Source organism: Vicia villosa, linkage group LG7 (genome assembly GCF_029867415.1).
Source record: "Vicia villosa cultivar HV-30 ecotype Madison, WI linkage group LG7, Vvil1.0, whole genome shotgun sequence".
In the NCBI taxonomy this organism is placed as follows: domain Eukaryota; kingdom Viridiplantae; phylum Streptophyta; class Magnoliopsida; order Fabales; family Fabaceae; genus Vicia; species Vicia villosa.
The window spans coordinates 96,891,424-96,912,798 of record NC_081186.1 but is presented as its reverse complement, the minus strand read 5'-3'; the positions used below and the strand labels follow the sequence as shown (position 1 = coordinate 96,912,798).

The 21,375-nt window shown below is 33.2% G+C and overlaps 2 protein-coding genes and 1 pseudogene across 2 annotated transcripts; all 3 read left to right on the top strand.

Moving 5' to 3' along the window:
- The first annotated feature begins 123 nt into the window (after positions 1 to 123).
- LOC131617922 (abscisic acid and environmental stress-inducible protein-like) lies at positions 124 to 1,006 on the top strand (annotated as a pseudogene).
- A 7,159-nt stretch (positions 1,007 to 8,165) lies between these two features.
- LOC131617923 (dormancy-associated protein 2-like) lies at positions 8,166 to 8,750 on the top strand. The gene is made up of 2 exons (XM_058889191.1): positions 8,166 to 8,308; positions 8,443 to 8,750. The coding sequence occupies exons 1-2, from the start codon at positions 8,197 to 8,199 to the stop codon at positions 8,748 to 8,750; spliced, it is 420 nt and encodes a 139-aa protein (XP_058745174.1). The 5' UTR covers positions 8,166 to 8,196.
- An 8,916-nt stretch (positions 8,751 to 17,666) lies between these two features.
- Positions 17,667 to 18,497, top strand: LOC131617921 (heavy metal-associated isoprenylated plant protein 47-like). The gene is made up of 3 exons (XM_058889190.1): positions 17,667 to 17,790; positions 17,868 to 17,943; positions 18,031 to 18,497. Exons 1-3 carry the CDS (start codon positions 17,785 to 17,787, stop codon positions 18,408 to 18,410), a joined length of 462 nt encoding a protein of 153 aa, XP_058745173.1. The 5' UTR covers positions 17,667 to 17,784; the 3' UTR covers positions 18,411 to 18,497.
- Positions 18,498 to 21,375: the final 2,878 nt, after the last annotated feature.

The following is a 21,375-nucleotide window of genomic DNA, read 5'->3' as shown; positions in this document are numbered from 1 at the left end:
TAGACAAGATTGAATTAGCTTCATCCCAACTACCAACTAAAACTTCCGTATTGATTCCTACTTCCTTCCACTATAAATAGAGCACACTTTCTTACTATTATTTCCATCCTTCACTAACAAATATCACATTTCAATCAACTTGAGTTACACTTTCTTACTATTATTTCCATCCTTCACTAACAAATATCACATTTCAATCAACTTGAGTTGAGTACAATGGATTCCAAAAACGCATTCCTCATCCTTGGTCTACTGGCCATGGTTCTTCTTATTTCCTCACAAGTGTCAGCTAGGGACTTAACCGAGACTTCAACTAATACCAAAGATGGTAAATTATGTTTTTTTATTTTAGTCTCCAAAATATGAGTACATATGCTATTTTATTAATACTATTAAAAGTAGTAGGGATCATTCATAATATTAAAGATTTATGAATTAAATGATTAAATTCACACAATATTGTATATGCAGAGGTTGTTGAAAAGTCAGATGAATTAAATGATGCTAAATATTACGGCGGAGGCTACAACCATGGTGGAGGCGGCGGTTAAAACGGTGGTGGAGGAGGCTACAACCATGGTGGAGGCGGCGGTTACAATGGTGGTGGAGGAGGCTACAACCACGGTGGTGGTGGAGGATACAATGGTGGCGGAGGAGGATACAACCATGGTGGTGGTGGTGGTGGATACAATGGTGGCGGAGGAGGATACAACCATGGAGGTGGTGGTTACAACGGTGGTGGAGGAGGATACAACCACGGTGGTGGCGGAGGAGGTTACAATGGTGGTGGTGGTTATCATGGTGGAGGTGGACATGGTGGTAGTTCCGACAATGGTAACTGATTGTATCATCATGCATGCATGTATTAAGTGTAATAAATAATGTTGAGTGTTCAACAAATGAGTTTAGATAAATCACTATGTATATGTGAAGATGAGTTTGAAATCGAGTCAAAGTGGTGTATGTCTTTTCATGTGTACTTAATCAAATATCATCCTTGTTAGTACTTGTCCTCATTTGATATTTATATTTTCATACTACTGATTTGTCTAATAAAATTCGTCAATGAATTGACAGAATAATTAAATGTTAATTAACATAAGGTGAGAGACTAAGAGAAATGGCTTCATGCATATAGATTTTAGTAATGAAAAGCATTGTATAAATCATAAAGATAAAAGGTAAAAGGTGTAACCTTTTTACAACTCATATTCCATAATCCACATGCACAAACAATATAATTTTAATAATATTGTAACTCTTTTCTTTCAACATTGCACCCATTGACATATTATTTCATTATTGCATGGCAAGGAAAAAATTTAACTAAAATAAAAAAATGTATTAGTGATAAAAACATTATTCACTAACCATAAATATTACTTGCTAGATATTTTCATCACAGTTTTTTCGATTCAATTTTTGCAAATGTTTTACCTCAAAATATCTTCAGAAAACTCTACCTTAAGAGGGAATGAGAAACTACCTTAAGAGTTGCCTAAAAACAATTTTCAAGAGTGACATGATTATTGATGACAATTTGAAAAGGTACTAAACGTGTCGAAGTAATAAAAAAGATAAGTTTGCATCCATATAAATTGTTTTATTTTAACAACGCAATCGAAAAGTATTATATAATTGTTTAAATTAAGGGTTTTTCATAAAGTTTGTTTTTTTTTTTTAAACAAGGATTATATATAAGGGGGAACTAAGGGTTCTCCAACCTTTTTACACAAGGAATCAAACAAAGCCGATCAAAAAGAAATTACAAACCAATTCGGTCTACGATAAATAACCCAACGGATCTTTGCGAAAATCGTAAAAACAACAATTAGAGTAAGTAATTTCCCCACAAAAAGACCACCTCCAAACCAACATTTTTATAAGTTTGGTTTTAAATAGAAAAGAAATTAAAAATATGAAAGTTATTAGAATTTACAATGACCAAGCCTTTCTCGAATCCTTTATTCGTCATTGTTTAGTAATTGCGTCTATTCACTTAAATTGGTCCTCTAGTATTATAATGAATTAACAAATTAGTTATTCTCAATTTTTTGGTGTATAACCCTCTTTTTTAATAACAACCCACCTAATCCCTTAGGTGAATTCGAAATCAAAACAGGTTTCATCGCACGTTAATTCCTTTATCACAATATTATAATTCTCTATTCTTTAAATAATTACTAGTTTTGAACAGTTAAATTATTTCAGATTTCAAAAGTTAGAGTCATCTCAAAAGACCTAATTTTAAAAAAAATAGCTACTCATAATTGGTCTTTAATGGAGTGAAACTTTCAATCCCCACTCCTTGAACTCTTGCAATCGTCAAATGCTCTCTAAAATCATATATCAATTCTCTTAAACCTTCTCTTATTTCTCTTTAAATAGAAGTTGATATTGGACTTTTAGGATTGAGAGATAAAATCCAATATAAAAATCAACATTGTAACCGTGTTAGTTTTTTACTTCCTATTTTTCGTCCATTTATTTTTCATTTGCAAAATGTCTCATCTCAATCAGAATAACGAAACTCTAGATATGATCAAATTAGTTGATTGACGTCATGCTGTAAATTATACTGAAAAACGCCATTTTCTTAATAATTTCTCCACTTTTTCATTTGTTTGCTTTGTTCCCCACTGATTCACTTTTTTCCAATTTCTTCATAAGACTTAAACATAATTAACCGAAAACTTATAAAAACAACTGCAAAGGCTTGATAAAATTATATGACAATAGAGTGTCATCAATCATCATATATTCTCATACTTCATAAACATCAGAACCACTATGACTATTGAACAAAACCATCAATACTACCGAGCAATAACTTTATTAATCTTTATCGAGATCATCAAACACAACTAAACACCATCTTTCACTTTATATACTCAGATTTTACATATGTTTTTCATAACTTTATTAAATTTTCATTTAGCTCCTTTAAAACTGCAAAGAAATCTTACAAAACAAATTAATTTTTTACCTTTAGTACCAAAACTTTTTTTTGGGTCTTGTGCGTTAGTGATTTAAGAGGTCTAGAGTAATTTCTCTTGGACCATATTAAATTATTTAACTTGGCATAATAATATGGCTCCAAATTGTCAAACTTATTACAAAAATTGCGCTTAAAAATCAGGCGATTGGATTTCTTCCTTTCATGGCACATATTTCCAAATGATCTATTAGGTTTATAACCTAAGCCATTGTATGATGCTCTTTGATTAGTCCAAATTAGATATATCTTATTTTTAACCTTAGTTAATTTTTCTAAGGTTTCATGCAAGCTTATTACTTCAATTTTAAGAGATTCTCATGTTTCACATTTTTCTAATTTTAAAGATTCATTTCTTATGCTAGTGATTTCTCCACCTTGCATTTATTGCTATTTTATAAAAATTAAATATACTCTTTTAAATTGGCAATGCTATTTTTTTGTATTTATCATTATCTTTATTAGGCTTAAAACTTAGCTTAAGCATTTGTTCATAAGATATATAAGTTATCTCAGTGTTATCATCTTCTCTTAAAGTTTTGAAGCACACATGATCTTCTTTGACATTTTTTATTTTCAGAAAATACTTCATGAGAATCTTTTAAAACATTGTTGTGGATGTTGTAAAAGAGATCTCTACAAGAGTTTATTAAGTTTGTATCATCTTCATGTGATGAATCTCTAAAAGTTCTTTATGAACTTTTAAAATTTTCTATTTGATAAAGCTTCTTTATCTTTTTCTACTAGAACAATCTTTTCAAATCATCTCTAAACCAAACAAAGATTTTAACAAACAATCTCATAAGCCAAATAAGAGATTTTACAACAAGGTAAACTCATGAACCAATGGAGATTTTAACAAACAACAAATCAAACAACAATTTTGCACAGCGGATATTCCACAAGAGATAGAAAATATTTGGAAGAAATTACGATGTTACCCCTACACCAAATTACACAATAAAATTCTCACTGATACTTTTCACTCATAAAGCACTAAGATATTTTTAGTGAAATAAAAGAAATGAGAAGAAAAAGAGTAGAGAATGATAAAGTATGTCAAAACAAGTTTTACGCTGCAGTATGAAAGTAAAATGAGACCTCTATTAATCTGTGAGAAATCTCACAAAAAGAAAAACTATTCAGGAGCTTTTTAATGCCCATAATCAATTAGGTGTTAGGTCTAATTGATTATTTGCTTCATAAAAATGGCAACACTAACTCGCAAAAAGAAAACCTACAATGACTAGTGTCCTAATCGATTATGAGTGTACTTAATCGAGTAGGGAGTTGTAAACCTTACTTTAATTGAATGACCAAGAGTCTTAATCAATTATGAAAAGTATATAAGCCTCCTAAATATTTAGGAACACCCTTTATCAATTCCGCAAAAAATTTAATGGTTCCTCTAAGGACTTAAAGGAGTTTTATCAACTATAGAGGTTTTAAACACTTTTAGGTGAATGTTTTCATTACCTTAATAGTTCAAGATCTACTGTAATATCTTTTACAAAACTATAATTACTCAGACACATACTAAGAGAGCTTTTTATATTTCATCTCTTTCATTAACTCTGAACTTTCAAGATCCATTGCTTGATACATAAATGATTTAGCATTTTATCTAGGACTTGACTTCTTCTATTCTTAAGAGACTTGATAATGTTTTTTGATAGACATCATCATTAGAGAGATTGCTTGTCTGAGATCACCAGAGATTCAAAGAACGCCGATTGACATTGAGTGTTGTCTTTAAGATATTGACTTTGACATCTTGATCACTCAAGCATAACAATTTGATTAAAACTTCAGATGAAGACTTCCTCTCCTAGTGTTGTCATAATCAATACCATATAGGTCAGTTGATTATTGCATACATTATACCTACTAGAACATAGATCCATAAGTGTTGCCTCTATTATGCTGAACTTTAATTGTAGGTTGTTTGTTAGGGAACATGTCGATGACATTGACATTATATTTCTAATGTAGTTGCTATTAATGAAACATGTTTATGAATTGATGACGATATGTAAGATGTGGTTCCTTTCTCTAGACCTGTGAGTAGTCATAATCTCAAGGTGGTAATTCATGAACCAAAGGCTCTGAAGGAGATTATTCCTATGTCCACTTCCAGGAATATTGTTTGTGAATAAATTATTATGATGTTTAATCCTCAAATTTCTAGAGCTTCCTCACCTTAACATGTTGTTCCTGATTTTGAAAAAGATGATGCACATGTGTATCAGACTAAAGGTATGTCTAGTAGTGAGGGGATCTCAAATTTAAAGGGAGTCTGAGGTAAAACTCATAGACAATATCAAGAAAATGGAATTGAACTAGGAGAATTCATATGAGATCATCATTATAAATTAACTACTTGGATTTATTTATTAATTTTTTTGAACTACAACCTGTTAGAATAATTTGTATTTAAATATTATTTAATTAATTATATTCAAATAATTATTAGGTGGACATATATATTTTAATTATACTAACTATTTATCAAATTAAGAGCATTTATTAATTAAGTGGTCAAACAAATTTAAAATGCTAATTATATTTTTATTTAGTAAATAATTAATTAATCAATTGGATATGAACTCAAATATTAGTGGATGTTAGGATGATTCAATTTAGAACAATGAGAATCCTAATTGGTCACCACTCTATAAATAGACTATGATTTTCAATATACTATACACAAGCAAATAATTTCTTATCTCTCATTTGAAGAATATTTAAGACATTAAAAATATCAGTTGAGGAAGAATCATATAGACTTCCGTACTTTATTAGACATGTATGTTCGATTGACCGTTAATGATTTAATTCTAACTCAACCCTCTAAAACATAATTATCGTTGCCAGAACTGATTTACAAATTTTTTATTCATTATTTATTATTTGTTTTAAATGGTAAATTGTTTAATTTAGATTATCTTATCTCTCATATTGTTACAACAACAACATTATGTGGAAATCATGTTTCCCACCCGACAGAATTTCAAAATAGATTCAACTACCGCTAAGCAACTAAAAGGATGAGTCTGCACATCGATTAATATAATAAATAATTTTTTTATCATTGTATTTAAGTCATAACGATGTTGTTAACTTAATATATTTTTTAGCAAAAGTTCAACGAGAGATTTGTCTGTTCACCAATAAAATCTTATGAAGACATTATTCATGCTAATGTCGCAGTTGGTAAAGGCAATATCAACATCAAATATTTGTGGCTTTCCCTAGTTCCACATGTTTGCAATATATTACCGCAAATTCCTTACCATTATTGAAGGTTTTAGTGAATTTCATATAAGCCTAATTTCAGGTTACATTCATATAAGACTATTCGGTAAACAATGCTACCTTTGTTATGAGTGGATGATAGTTCTTGAATTGTTATCATGATTTTAAATTGCGGTTGCGGATGTTGCAATTGCGGTCAATGCGTTTGTTGCGATGCGCATTGCGGCCGTTACGGCGTAAATTTTTTAAAGAAAGTGTTTGAAATATTATATTGAAAAACACTTAATGTTATGTTTATTCATTATATAAAAAGTAAATTGAGTTTTAGAAATCTAATATATTGATTTTTGATAAAAATACGATCAATAAAACATGATGAAAATTGTCCGATGGAGTTCCGAATACATCCGGAGGCGAGATTTTAAAACCACACTGCAATTGCAGTCCGATGAGCAACCGCATCCGCAATATTACGAATGCAATTGCGGTTGCGGACCGCAATTTAAAACCTGAATTGTTATATATTTGTATTCATAGAAAAAACCGAGAAACACTAAATGGATACATATTGTTGAATTTGAAAAAATAGAAAAATTCAAATAAGTGGATGGCTATCAATATCGTTGCTGCAATTTCAACATCAGTAGTTTTTTAGATAAATTTAAGATCATACACAGAATAAATTGTTTTTCGAAATATTATAGTAATTTTCTTAATGTCAATGAAAATTAGGAAAATATGCTCTGTTTTAATATAAATTTGTTTTAAAAGATTTTCATGCATATTAAAGTGGTTATCAGGGTTTTAAAAAACGGTCCGCGACAGCAAAAACGGTCGCGACAAAACAGTTTTGGAAAATGCCGAAACCGATACCGTTATTACCGTTTTTTATATTGAAGAATAAATTGTAGTTAATTCACACCGCGACGACTATAATATACTTGTGCCGACCGAAATCGCAAAAACCTTTACGCGACCAGACGTGATCGTGACTGTTTTCTAAAACCATGGTTGTTATATTACGAATGATGGGTAGATTATTTGGAATGCAGGTCCACGAGGCAGCACCACATATCAAGTGTTGACTAGAAGTACTATGATTTCTAAACTGTCACTTTCAACTAATAGCAAGTAGACAAAATCGAATTAATACATATTAGCCTCATCTCAACTACCAAGTAGGGGTGGAAATAGGCTAGGCTAGGCTAGGCTTTAGAAGGCCTGAGCCTGGCCTACGATAAACTTAAAAGGCCTAAGCCTGGCCTAAGGCCTATCATAGGCTCAGTTTTTTAGCCTGGCCTAGCCTTTTTAAAAGTCTGGCCTGGCCTGAAAGCCTATTTAAAAAGCCTGTATCTTATTAAAGTTTTCAATTAATTTGTATAACTTAAGAAGTCTTGTAGGTCGACCTATATATAAGTGAACCTATTTAGCATTTGTTTTATATATATATATATATATATATATATATATATATATATATATATATATATATATATATATATATATATATATATATATATATATATATATATATATATATATATATATATATATGGTAGCCTATTTAGCTTTTTTTATTTCTAATATATATGCATACATTAACCAACTTATTTAACATATCTCTAATATATATATGAAAATATAGGCCGGCCTATAAGGCTTCATAGGCTTTTTTAATAGCCTAAGCCTGGTCTATTAAATAAAATAGGCTCTTAAAAAAGCCTAAGCCTGACCTCTTTATTAAATAGGTCTGGCCTGGCCTAGCCTATGTAGGCTAGGCCGCAGGCCCCTGTAGGCCGGCCTGGCCTATTCCCACCCCTACTACCAAGTAAAGGTTCCGTGTTGATTTCTACTACTTTCCACTATATATAGACTACACTTTCTTACTGCTTTTCTCATCCTTCACTACCAAATATCACATTTCAATCGATCTTGAGTTGAGTACAATGGATTCCAAAAACGCATTCCTCATCCTTGGTCTATTGGCCATGGTTCTTCTTATTTCCTCAGAAGTGTCAGCTAGGGACTTAACCGAGACTTCAACTAATACCAAAGATGGTAAATTATGTTTTTTTATTTTAGTCTCCATAATATTTTATAACGACCATGATATGAAAACAAATAAATATCTATAAGTAACCATAATGTAAAATTAATTTAATAATTAAACTTACACAATATTGTATATGCAGAGGTTGTTGAAAAATCAAATAAACTAAATGATGCCAAATACTCTGGTGGAAGCTACAACCATTGTATTGGCGGCGGTTACAATGGTGGTGGAGGAGGCTACAACAATGGTGGTGGCGGCGGTTACAATGGTGGCGGAGGAGGCTATAACCATGGTGGTGGCGGTGGTTACAATGGTGGCGGAGGAGGGTACAACCATGGTGGTGGCGGAGGAGGATACAACCACGGTGGTGGCGGAGGAGGTTACAATGGTGGTGGTGGTTATCGTGGTGGAGGTGGACATGGTGGTAGTTCCGACAATGGTAACTGATTGTATCATGATGCATGCACATGTTAAGTGTAAAGAGTAAAGATAAATCAGTATGTATATGTGAAGATGAGTTTGATTTCAAGTGAAAGTGGTGAATGTGTTATCATGTGTAATAAATCAAGAAAATTTCTTTAGCCACCTCCCTATGGGGTCACCCCCAGCGAAAATCCCAAAATACCCCTGCTTCGGAAATGAACTTCCGAAGCGCTTTTTTTTAAAAAAATTTCCACAATTCGGAAGTGCATTTCCGAAGTCAAAAAAATTCAAAATCCGTGCATATTTTCGGAAGTTCATTTCCGAAACTGTTGCTGCATATACAAATTTCCCTCCTTCACTATTTCATCATTTTTCTCCAAAACTTCTCAAACCCCTCTCTAAAACCCAATCAATCTCCATCCATTTTTCGCCCTAAAATCAAGTTTCAGACCGTTGATCACGTTAAATGGAGCATAGAAAGCATCAATTTCAGGTAAACATCACTCATTTCATCCCTTATTTCACTACATTGATTCAACAAATTTATGCTGAAAACTGATATGGTTCGGAAGTTCATTTCCGAAATATATTACCTAATAAATTTCGGAAATGAACTTCCGAAATATGCCCTGGCAGTTTAAAAAAAAACAGTTTTGGCCAATTTTGCTAATTTATTCATTTGTTAGGTATGGTGCATCCGGACAACATTGTGCAAGACGATGGAGGCATAGTTCCGGAAATTGTCAACGTTAATAACGATCCGGTTATTGACGTTACTCCTATGATCGATGCGGTCGATGTTCGACAACATTTTACAAATGATCGGAGCTTCGGTAGTCGTGAACAATTAATTGATTGGGTTCGGAAGGAAGCTCACAAACATGGATTTGAAATTTTTATTTTAAGGTCGGACAACGGAAATAGTCAGCGGAAAGCTTTCGTTGTTTTGAATTGCGAACGGGGTGGTAGTTATGTACAATCAAACCGGGTGCTAAAACACGAGGACACGGGATCGAGGAAGTGCGGGTGTCCGTTTAAGTTGCGTGCTACTCGGAGGGTTGATGATTTGTCGCGGTTAACCGTAATTTGTGGAATTCATAATCATGCCTTGGATGTCAAGTTACACGGGCATCCAATGGCGTGTCGTTTGTCCCGCGAATAAAGGAATGTGATATCGGACCTAACGATAGTCAAAGTGGCGCCTCGCAACATACTTGCCGATTTGAAGCGTACGTAAGAATCCGGATAGCGTTTCAAATATCAAGCAAGTTTACAATGAACGGCACAATCTCAAAGTATTGAATATGGGCCCTCGGTCGGAAATGCAACAACTTTTGAAACTACTAGACGATAACAAATATGTTTCAAGCTTCCGAACCTCCGAGGATAAAGTTACGGTGCGTGATATTTTTTGGACTCATCCTGAAAGTATCAAATTATTCAATACATTTCCAACCGTTCTAGTCATGGATTCGACGTACAAGACAAACAAATATAGGCTTCCTCTTCTAGAGATCGTCGGTGTGACCTCGACGGACAAGACTTATTCGGTGGGGTTTGCTTTTTTGGAGTGTGAAAAAGAAGACAACTTTACGTGGGCCTTGGGAATTTGCAAGTCTTTGTTAGTTGATCAAGAGGTTATGCCAAACGTCATTGTCACCGATCGGGACAATGCTTTGATGAATGCGGTCGATACCGTCTTCCCGACATCGACCGCTTTACTTTGCCGGTATCACATAACTTGCAACGTGAGAAGCAAGTTGAAACCCGCGGTTGGGACAAAAGATAGGCCGGATGAAAATGGTAAAGTTGTTAAAGCCGGTGTTGTGGTTGATAGGATAATGGCGGCATGGAGGGGAATTTTGGATGCATACTCCGAAGAGGATTATACCGAGAAATTGGTACACTTTAGGTCTTTGTATGGTTCCATTAAGACTTTTTGTCATTACGTCGAATCCACCATTCTTGACAAAGTTAGAGAAAAAGTCGTGTGCGCTTGGACAAATCGGGTTAGACATCTTGGTTGCACCACGACTAACCGAGTTGAATCCGCACATGCGGTCTTCGAGAGGTGGTTGGGTGATAGCAAGGGAGATTTGTGTCGCGGATGGGACACCGTGAACCAAATGCTTGAAAATCAACACAATGAAATTCAAACATCGTTCGGTCGGAGTAAGACGGTTATGGAACACCGGTATAAGGGACAAATTCTATTCTCCCAATTGATTTACAACATATCTCGAACGGGTTTGAATTTTTTGTTTCATGAAGCTAAGCGGTCGGAGACCACGGGGACGGATAGTTCATTATGTGGGTGCACCATTAGAACTACATACGGCCTTCCGTGTGCTTGTATACTTGCAAAAAAGAAAAATTTGAATTCACCCATACGCATGGATGAGGTAGCCGACCATTGGAAGAAACTTCGTTTTGATGATTTTGACCCGCCGAAAGAAAATGACTCCAAAATCACCATCTCCGACGAGTTGAAAGTGATAATGGAGAAGTTTGCTAAAGCGGACGACACAACAAAAATGCACATAAAAGAACAATTGCGAAAGATCGCATTTCCGGAGACCGCCGATTTGAAACCGCCATCTCAACCGGTTAAAACGAAAGGTGCACCGAAAAAGTCCAAAATTACACAAGATGACACGTCAACAAAACGATCTCCTTCCTACTTTGAACATGTTGATGCATCGTTCCCGGAAATTCACGAGACACCGAAGTCTAAGTGTAGTGGTAACAAAGGAGCCCGTATTTCGAAGCCACCTCGTACACCGCCGATCAAAAAATCACCAATTGTCTACATTGATGAGATGCCACTTTTTATGCACAAATATATCGATAACACCGTTGATGTTGGAGGCGACGGCAATTGTGGATATCGGGCCGTTGCGGGTTTGCTCGGTAAAGGGGAAAATAATCACACTTTAGTCCGACGGGAACTCATTGCGGAGTTGACTTCGTATCGGGACATCTACGGCCGACTATATGAAAATCAAGAAAAGTTTGCAAAAATTCATGATGCACTTGTTCCATCACTTACCGGTATCGCTCCGGTTTCGAAGTGGATGTCATTCCCCGATATGGGTCATCTAATAGCAAGTGCGTATGATATGGTGTGTATCGATTTGACGAGGTTTGGACTAATTGAGACTTTCTTTCCACTTCATAGTCGACCGCCGTTGGACGCGTCGGGCCGCATCATATGCATCGGGTATCTACGATCGCGGCACTTCGTTCAAGTGTTTTTGAAACCGGGTTGTCCTATACCGGCTACTTCTTGTCAATGGACGGCACATCGTTCAAATGAGGCGGAGACTTGGCCGGATCCGTTCGTTTTGAGGATGGCGGAGTTTGAAGAAATGATGAGCAAAGAGCGCGAGCAAAATAGAGAGCGGTCGAAGAACGTGCCTATTTTGGACTTAGGATCCCCCGATTGGTTCGGTGAATTTTAGTTCGTTCCGGATCGTTTTTGTTTGTAACGATCATTTTTTGTATGTATTGTTGTTTATCATGTAAAATCGGACCGATTCAATACATATATAATTTAAGTATGTTTTATGTCATCTTTGTGTAATTTATGCCTATTTTGAATGCTTTTGGTATTGGTAACACAAAACAGAATGCAACGCACAAAATTTGAAATTTGCCTATGTTTCTACATAATTCGGAAATGAACTTCCGAAATATACATGTCTGGAGCCTATTTTCGGAAGTTCATTTCCGAAATGTCCCCTGATGCAGGATAAGATTTGTTGGGCCATCAATGCTCCAATAAGTCTATAAATACCACACACTCTTCTTCATCCTCTTCACACCACAAAACACAAATGACACAAACCTACCCCCACCTAGCATTCGTCTACTTTGAAACCAGCTACCCGATGCCGTTCCAATTTCGCTTCTCGCGCGACACGCCGTTTGCGGAGTTGATACCGTCGCTCAACACGCTTTTGCGCTATCCCGAGAATCGAAAGGTTGTCAAGCTCGAGTACCGCTCGCCATCGCTTAACGACGAGGGAGGCATTAAGTTCACACCTTTTGAGATCAAGAACGACGAAGATTTAGCGGTTTTGTGGACAACGTTCGACCGATTTTATTCGAAAGGCCCGATCGAGTTGGACGCGAAACTTCAAAGATCGGCGGACGACGTAATCAAAATGTTGACTCATCCCCACCTACCCGTGTTCAACAATATGTAACTTTAATTTTCAGTAATATTATCGTTGGAATTTTCACCCGATTAAATAAAGCGAATCGTTGTTGTTTTCCATTTTTCTTCTGTCCAGACATAAATTCGGAAGTTCATTTCCGAATTCCTCCAAGGGGGGGTGAGTTCGGAGATGAACTTCCGAAACACCACATTTTCTAAAAATGTAACTTTATTTCGGAGATGCATCTCCGAAATCAATATTTTATATTAAAAAAAACACGTTTTCGGAGATACATTTTCGAAAACACCTTTTTTTCAAAAAAAAGTACCTTTTCGGAAATGAACTTCCGAAATAAGGGATAGTGTTGTAAATTCACCAGGGATGGACAGGAAGGTTAGGAGCTGGGTAAAGAAATTTTCTAAATCAAATATCATCCTTGTGAGTACTTTGCCTCCTTTTAAATTTATATTCTATTATGCTGATTTGTCTAAGTAAATTCGTCGATTAATTTAATTAACAGAACAAGTAAATGTTAACATAAGGTGGGGCTAAGAAAAAATCATGTAAACATTATAAACATAATCAAGAAAATGAGCTTCACTCTTTAGAGTGCATATTCTTTATAACATGGAGATAGCCTGGATAGAAATACATGTCACCATTTCATAAACAGGTCCAAAAACAATCAAAGGTTAAAAGTGGTACATTGAACTGATTTTTACATATTAAAAAATTCTCATTTTTGAACTGATTTTAAGGCAAATTCAGACGAAATTCAAATAATATTTAGATTACTCGCAAATGGAACATTCATTTCACAAACATCTCAAACCGATACAGACAAAATTTAAATAATTTATATTTTGATTTTCAAACCTTCTATTCAAAAATTAAATAAAATTTGATTTAAAAAAAATAACTGATTTTGTATTTTTTTCACTTATGTTTTAGGTAACAAATATTTAATTATGTTTTTAAATAAATTAATCATAAACTAACTTAATTGTTATTCTTTTATTAAGAATTAATTATTATTTTGTCAATAAAATAAAAATTATCAATTTTTTCATAAATAAAATATTAAATATTTATTTAATTATTATTCAACATATGTCCAATAATATCTAGGAGTTGTAAAACAGGTCCACCACGTCAAACATGACCGTTTTGTCAGCACTTTTTTTGAGATTTGGCCAAAATTTCAAGCCTGCATTTTTAATGTGTTTGTCCTGTCATGTCCCATTTTTTTGGCTTTTGTGGCCATGGGCATTAACAAAAATATTTGCATGTTTAGGCTCAAAAAGTATAGTGTGTATGGACTGCCCCACCCTCACTTTTTGTAGGGCGTCTCAAGGTCTAAGAATCACTCCCTTAACCATGTTTACTCTGTTCTGCCCCGTCCCATTTTTTACGGGCTATTGCCGAGCGGATCTAAACGGGACGGACATACCTTTTTGCCACTTCTAATATCTCATATTCTTATAGAAATATAGGTCGCACAATAAATCCAAACTACGTCCAATACAAGAAGCATCAAGTTCAACACAATCAATCAATGGCTTAGGGTCCCGCACGAGTGGAGAAACGTTTCTCTTCTTGGTTTTTGAAGTTAGACGAGTGGCCAAATTGGTTTGCCTCCTCTTTTAGTTAAGTGGTACGGGATGGTATGTTGACTAGGTTGTGGCATGATGCTTGGTTAGGGACGATTTTGTTGTTGGTACACTATGGGAGGCTTTTTTTTGCTTCTGAGCAAAAGTTTCATGTGGTGTGTGCTAAGGGTTTGTGGATGGAGGGTGTTTGAGTTTGATGTTTTAGTTGGAGGCATCCTCTCCTTGTTTGGGAGGAAAAATTACTGGAGGAGATATCTATGAGGCTTATAGGGGTGGCCACTGCTCTTCTCCCGAGGATTGGAATCCTCACTTGCCTTCACCCAGTTGTCTCTCTTGAAAGGTTTCTCTGCTTCTTAGTTCTATAGGTTTTCTTTGTTTGGCTCGCTTGAGTTGGGGTTGTTTTTTCAATGGTTTTAGTTTTCTTTTCCTTGGGTGTACCATTGGTATTCTTTTTCTATATTGTGGTTGACTTCCTGAAAAATGTGATTATGGTACATATAGTTGGGTCTTGTTTCTTAAATTTGCTTTAATGTTGTCATAAGTTTTAAGGCGTGTATAGTGGATGATAGAACAAGAAATCACAATTAAATAAATTATTTAATATTAGTATAATTTATATTATTATCACTGGTAAGATTCTTATATAATTGTTATAATTAGTTATTATCCATTATTAACACTATTATGAGATGTCAATTAAATCAAATAGATAATAATTTTATTTCTTATTTTACATCGTTTTTCATAGTTTTGTTAGGGTTATTGCTTTAGTAATTTAACATTAGTGTTCTCATTACTGAACATCAACACCTCCTTAGACATACCAATTTCATTCCACCTTCGATCTCTATTTCATGAACACCACTCATATCACACCCTCATTTTCAACTTTTTCATGGAAAATTCATCCATGTTATTCCACAAACACTCATGTTTCACCAACTATGTATTTAAATCATTGGTATACAACACCCAAGGTTGTCGGACTCGCGAGTCTCATCAAACTCGTAAAGGATCGGCTTACTTGACTCACATACTTGTGCGAGTATGTGAAAAATTTATAAAAAAAAAAAAAGACTTTCAAAAACTTGTAAGTGACCCATATATATTTATAAAGCTATAAATGTCACATATATAAAACAAGTATATATAATAGAACATCAATTAACGTCAAAATTTAAATTCCATATTCCATAATAAAAAATTAACAAAAGAATTAATAAAATAAACAGAATAGCAAAGTATGTTGTTAAATACTTAGTACTTATTTCTTCTTAATTGGCTACTACATAAAGTAAAAAAAACATAAAATAAATATGCTAATGGCTTCAAATATCCAAAGCTCCAGTGAAATCACCACACCACTAATACCATCACCATCATCTTCATCGATATCTGGACTATCATCATCAAACTCTTCCTCAGATGAGACACCTTCTTCATCATTAACCAAAGTTGGATTGCTTGAAGTTCCATTTTCACCTAATTCAACATTTCCACCACCCCAATTTTACATAACATTAGTAACAACAATATCAGCTTCCACAATATTGTAACACTAACATCATCTTGCTCAACATTAACTTCAGTTTGCACATTTATTCATTAGGATCTTCGATTATCCATTTATCATCTGAGTAAATATTTTAAAATGAAAGAACAACACTCTTTGCTTTTGCTTTTCTACTTTTCAACTTCGAATTCTACATGACATAAACCAATTTGCTCTTCTTTGTATGCAACATATTTCTTCTCTTTGTATGATCCTACAAAGTAAATAATAATTCAACTCAATGTTTCTAAAAAAATTAAAAATCAAGTCTATAAATAAACAAATAATAATTCAATCATCATTTCAAAGGAACTCCAATTCTCTTCACAACCGAAATAGTTGCAAGTTAAACTTAGAAGACGAATTGCAAACTTCTTTTATTATGGAGTCATATCTCCATAGAAATCCCACCATTTTAGAAGGTAACATATTATTCTTAGAGTTATTTGCAGCTTCACAACCAAACACGCTTCTATCAAAATGAGAGTCAGTCATTTGCTGAATAATTTTGTTGTGCATAACATTATCATTTACCATCATATTTAAACAATTGAACAACCCATTTTTATCTTCATCATCATCATCTCTAAAATTATCTTCATGGTGGAATTGATGATTAATATAATATGTTATGGCATAAAAGAGCCTACAAGTTTCTGCAAGTCTACCAGGGTCTACTCGAGTCTATCAAAAAACGATTCTATGCATGATCTTACTTGTTTTTTCTTTCTATGAGGAGGGATTAAATTACACCCGAAGAGTTACACCACAAGTTACACTCGCTTATAACTTCATTTCGAATAAATGTTTTTTAAAACCAACTGTTAGATTGAAATATACTATCATATAGATCACACCTATAAAATTTGGGATTAATCTATAATGATTTACTATACCATCAAGATATCCAAAGATTAACGTCAAAATGAATTTTCAAATAACATTAATTTTGATGTAATTCATTGACATAGTAAATCATTATAGATTAATCTCAAACTTTATAGCTATGATCTATATGATAGTATGTTTCGATCTAACGGTTGATTTTAAAAAATATTTATTCGAAATGAAGTTATGAACGAGTATATATACATACATATATATATATATATATATATATATATATATATATATATATATATATATATATATATATATATATATATATATATTTTACTTAAAAGTCTATATTTGGTGTAAAATTACATGATCTTTCTAAAAAGTTTGAAAACAGTGGAATTGTAAGATTTGGATTAAAAAAATATTGATTGTTTTACTTAATACTCCACTTGGGATGTCATCAAGGACTAGATAGATTTTTCATAGTCGTATTATAAAGGTGTCATGATTCAACGTAGGAGTGCGCGCGCGATAAAAATCTCCATATTTATCCATGAGAATTATGTTTTTATTAGCAATTACCCGGAATAGGACAGAAAAGGAAAACAGTTTATTTCCTATTTCCTACCAAACACAATAATTTATAACACCTAATTTCCCACCATAAGTGTAAAACGGAAAAAAGAGAAAGAAAGAAAATTGAAGTTAGAAATTTCGAAACCAACCATTTGTCGTCCATACGCGCAAATATGAGTTTACCTCAGTCAACAAAATAATACAAACAATCACTCAATAGTTCATTTATATTGGTATATATATCTAAGAGTTCAATGACTATGAATTGCACCTTAACCACAAATTAGCATAAAAACAATTTGAAAATAGGTACCACTAATATGAAGGTGAGAAATAAATGCATGATTTAATTATAAGCTCTTTATTTTATTTTTTGGTAAATAATAAGCTCTTTATACCACAGAAAATAGTTATCCAGATGCATATGGGAAATGATAAATGCAGAAGCAAAGCTATGAAAATAGCTGCAGCTTTTCAAGGTACATGCAATAACCTTCACTTCCATTAATTAATTTCACTTGTAACTTTATATTATATTTTACATTGTTATGTATGATCCTATATAGGTGTGGTTTCAGTGTCATTAGAAGGAGAAAGCAGAGATCAAGTAGTAGTAACTGGAGATCAAATAGATTGTGTTTGTTTGGCTAAAAAGTTGAGAAAGAAATTTTGTTATGTTAATCTTCTAAGTGTTGATGATGAAAAGCCTTCCACTACTAGTAATGAGGGTGGTGAAGCTGGTGAAGAACAAAAAGATGTTGAAATAAGTACTACATCATTGAAAAAGTTATCTTGTTGTGAGCAAAGCTATCATCCACCTTGTACCCCTTATTACATAGTTTATGATCCATATCCTATTAGTTGCTATTGGAATAGGTTTGACCAACTAACAGGGGTCTATGATCTTGTTTACGTTGATCCGGGTCAGGTCACACAGTTTTTTTAAATAGAAAATGTCTAGTCTTTTTTATAAACATATTTAACTAAAAAGATTAGGTCATAGACAATAAAAAAGTTTTTTAAGCTTATCAAAATGGACTATTGAATAAACATAGATAAAATTATTATTATTACATTGTATTTTGTACGTTGAACTAAAATACGAAAATAAAATTTTGTATCTTGAAGAACTTGTAAAAATAAGTTAAAAAATCTTATGAACAATGTTATATATTGTTGGCATTGGTTGTTTTAATAAGTTTTCTCAAACAGATAGTATCTCAAAACTTATGATAATAGGTAAACTTAAATGAGTTAATTAAAACAAACATTAACTTCATTTATGTTTTACTTTGTTAGTCTATTTTATATTAGTTGAATTGCTTATTCACAAATGTTTAAATGAAGTAGGCTTTTAAGTAGGTTAGTAGGTCAATCAAGCTTTCGAAAACAATAGATTCAGACTTTAAAATTAGTTTATGATAGGTTACAAGTTAGCCTTAAGCTTTGAATTTTTTAATTAGTCAGACCCAAGTTTGACAATGTCTAACTCGACCTAATTTATTCCCATCCCACCCTAATTGCTCAATCCTTAAAAAATATAGTGTTATTATATGGTAAGCATTCAAATTATAATTATTTGTGTTTTTTTATTTGATTTGTTGTATTCTAAATAACTCTAATATTTAAAATAACAAAAAAAGTTTTAAGAGACTCGCTTTTAGTTTTTGAAAGTGACATCTTTTTTAAGTTGTTTTTAAATTAAAAGTTAATAAGATTTCACCTCGGTTGAAACTCTCAATCAAGAGAAAAACTGACACTCGTTATGAGTTGGACTTCAGTGATAGCAAATTTATGTTATATATATATATATATATATATATATATATATATATATATATATATATATATATATATATATATATATATATATATATAATAAAAGTGGTATTTTATTTTTTTATTACAAACTAATTACATTTCCCTTCGGTTGGATTTCCAACCAAGAGAAAAAGCGACACTGGTCATAAGTTTGATTCTCAGTATTAGCACTTGTATATATTCTCTTAATGGGAAAAGTGACTTTTTTTATAAAAAAAATTGTCGCCTTAGTTGGGAGGATCAACTGAGGGGAAAAGTTTATCAATAAAATAAAATTGTGTCATACTTTTATTTTTTATTTTAAATGAGTATAAATAAGATTTCCATATTCCAGGGGGGAAAGTAGCGTTCTTTTGCCTTCTTCAGAACATGGCTAGTTTGTTTCATCAGTTTTTTCGTAATGAATATCATAACAAAATTCATCATCTCCTCAAAATACCACCTTTACTAACCAATGTAGTATCATTTCCTCACTAAACCAAACTTAATAACACTATTTCTTCACTTAAACAAACTTGATAACACTTTTTCTTCCACTATAAGGTTATGACCTCAATCATATCTTCTCCAACTAGTAAGAAGTAAGGAAAAGATGTAGAAAACTCGAAGAACGGAACTCGAACGAAACTCGCAAGAAGGAAACACAAAATGAAAGGAGGAAGGAAACAACGGAACCTCCATAATTTCTTTGAGTTTTTCGTCATGTTTTAGGCACGTAAAACATCTTCACCATGCATGTAATAATAATGTTGTTGTTGAGATATTTTATGTTTAGTGTTGTTGTTGTTGTTGAGAGTCTAAACCCTAAAGGCTTAAAATTGTTGTTGAGATTGAGATTAAATTTTTTATGTTGTTATAGTTGAGATTGAGATTGAAGGTTTTATGTAGTAGTTTTGTTGAGATAAGTAAAGGTTTAGTGTTGTTATTGTTATTGAGATTGAAGGTTTTATGTTGTTGTTATTGTTGACATAAGTAAAAGGTTTAATGTTGTTGTTGTTGTTATTGAGATTGAAGATTTTATGTTGTTGTTGAGGTTAAAGGTTTAATGTTGTTGTGATATTGAAAGTTTAATGTTGCAGTGAGATTGAAGGTTTTAATATTGTTGTTGTTGTGTTAACTTATCAAAGTCTTGACATCTCTCTTAAAGATTGTTGAAGCGATATAGCGGCAAGCAACAAAAGATTTGGAAATATTTATCCGGGAATTTATCGTGTCCACAGAGATTAGTGCTACTGAACTGCCGTTCGACGGATTCTTAGTTATGAGTTTGGTTTTGAATGAATTTAAATATGAAATGGAAAAGTAAATATCAACACAAAAAGAATACATTCTTCAAATAGAAGAAACTATCAAGTATTGCATATAATCTACTCTTCACAAACTTAAACTTATCGACCAGTTGCACTCAGTCTACTATACTCCTTAAACCATTCACGTGTTGCCCGTTGTCGGCATTCGTGTCCAAACACCTCCACGAGTTCTATTGTATGCTTAGTTGACGATTTCTCCACCAATCAAACATACGGTAGCTTACCGTGTTAAATTAAAATATTGCTCGATCGACGATCTCTCCACCAATCAAACAACCCGGTAGCATTACGAACCAACACAAAGTGAACATTAACTCTTCATCTATCTCTACAATCAAGAAGCTAATGATCATCTCTCCTAATCAAGATTTGTGAGGTCTATCTCTACAACAACACAAACCCCTAACATCAAGATGCAAAACAACCCACCAAACATAACCCAAACATCAAGATGTAAAAAATCAGGAAAAACAACAAGTTTATATTGTAAAGCAACTTTATACAACGCCATGGGCGACAAATATACATGAGATCAGAGTATATATATACAAAACCCACAAATGAAACCACAAGGAGAAGAAAAGAAGAAAAACCCAAAAATCTCACGGTTTGTCGGCTCCGATTGATGAAGGATTCAACCCCGGATCATCCATTTGACAGTTCCAATGTGTTTTCTAGCATCTTTCCACTCAAAAATGGTTGTGATGACTTTGGGAACAAATACCCCAAAGCATAACCCTAAAAAATGTGATTTTTCCCTATTTAATGACTTTCCAAACC

What these genes read in the sequence shown, in the direction of transcription:
- LOC131617923 (XM_058889191.1), top strand. Translation starts at nt 8,197, where the DNA reads ATGGATTCCAAAAACGCATTCCTCATCCTTGGTCTATTGGCCATGGTT. An exon ending in TTCAACTAATACCAAAGATG is followed by an intron (nt 8,309 to 8,442) that starts GTAAATTATGTT and finishes TTGTATATGCAG; the next exon opens with AGGTTGTTGAAAAATCAAAT.
- LOC131617921 (XM_058889190.1), top strand. An exon ending in AATAGCTGCAGCTTTTCAAG is followed by an intron (nt 17,944 to 18,030) that starts GTACATGCAATA and finishes GATCCTATATAG; the next exon opens with GTGTGGTTTCAGTGTCATTA.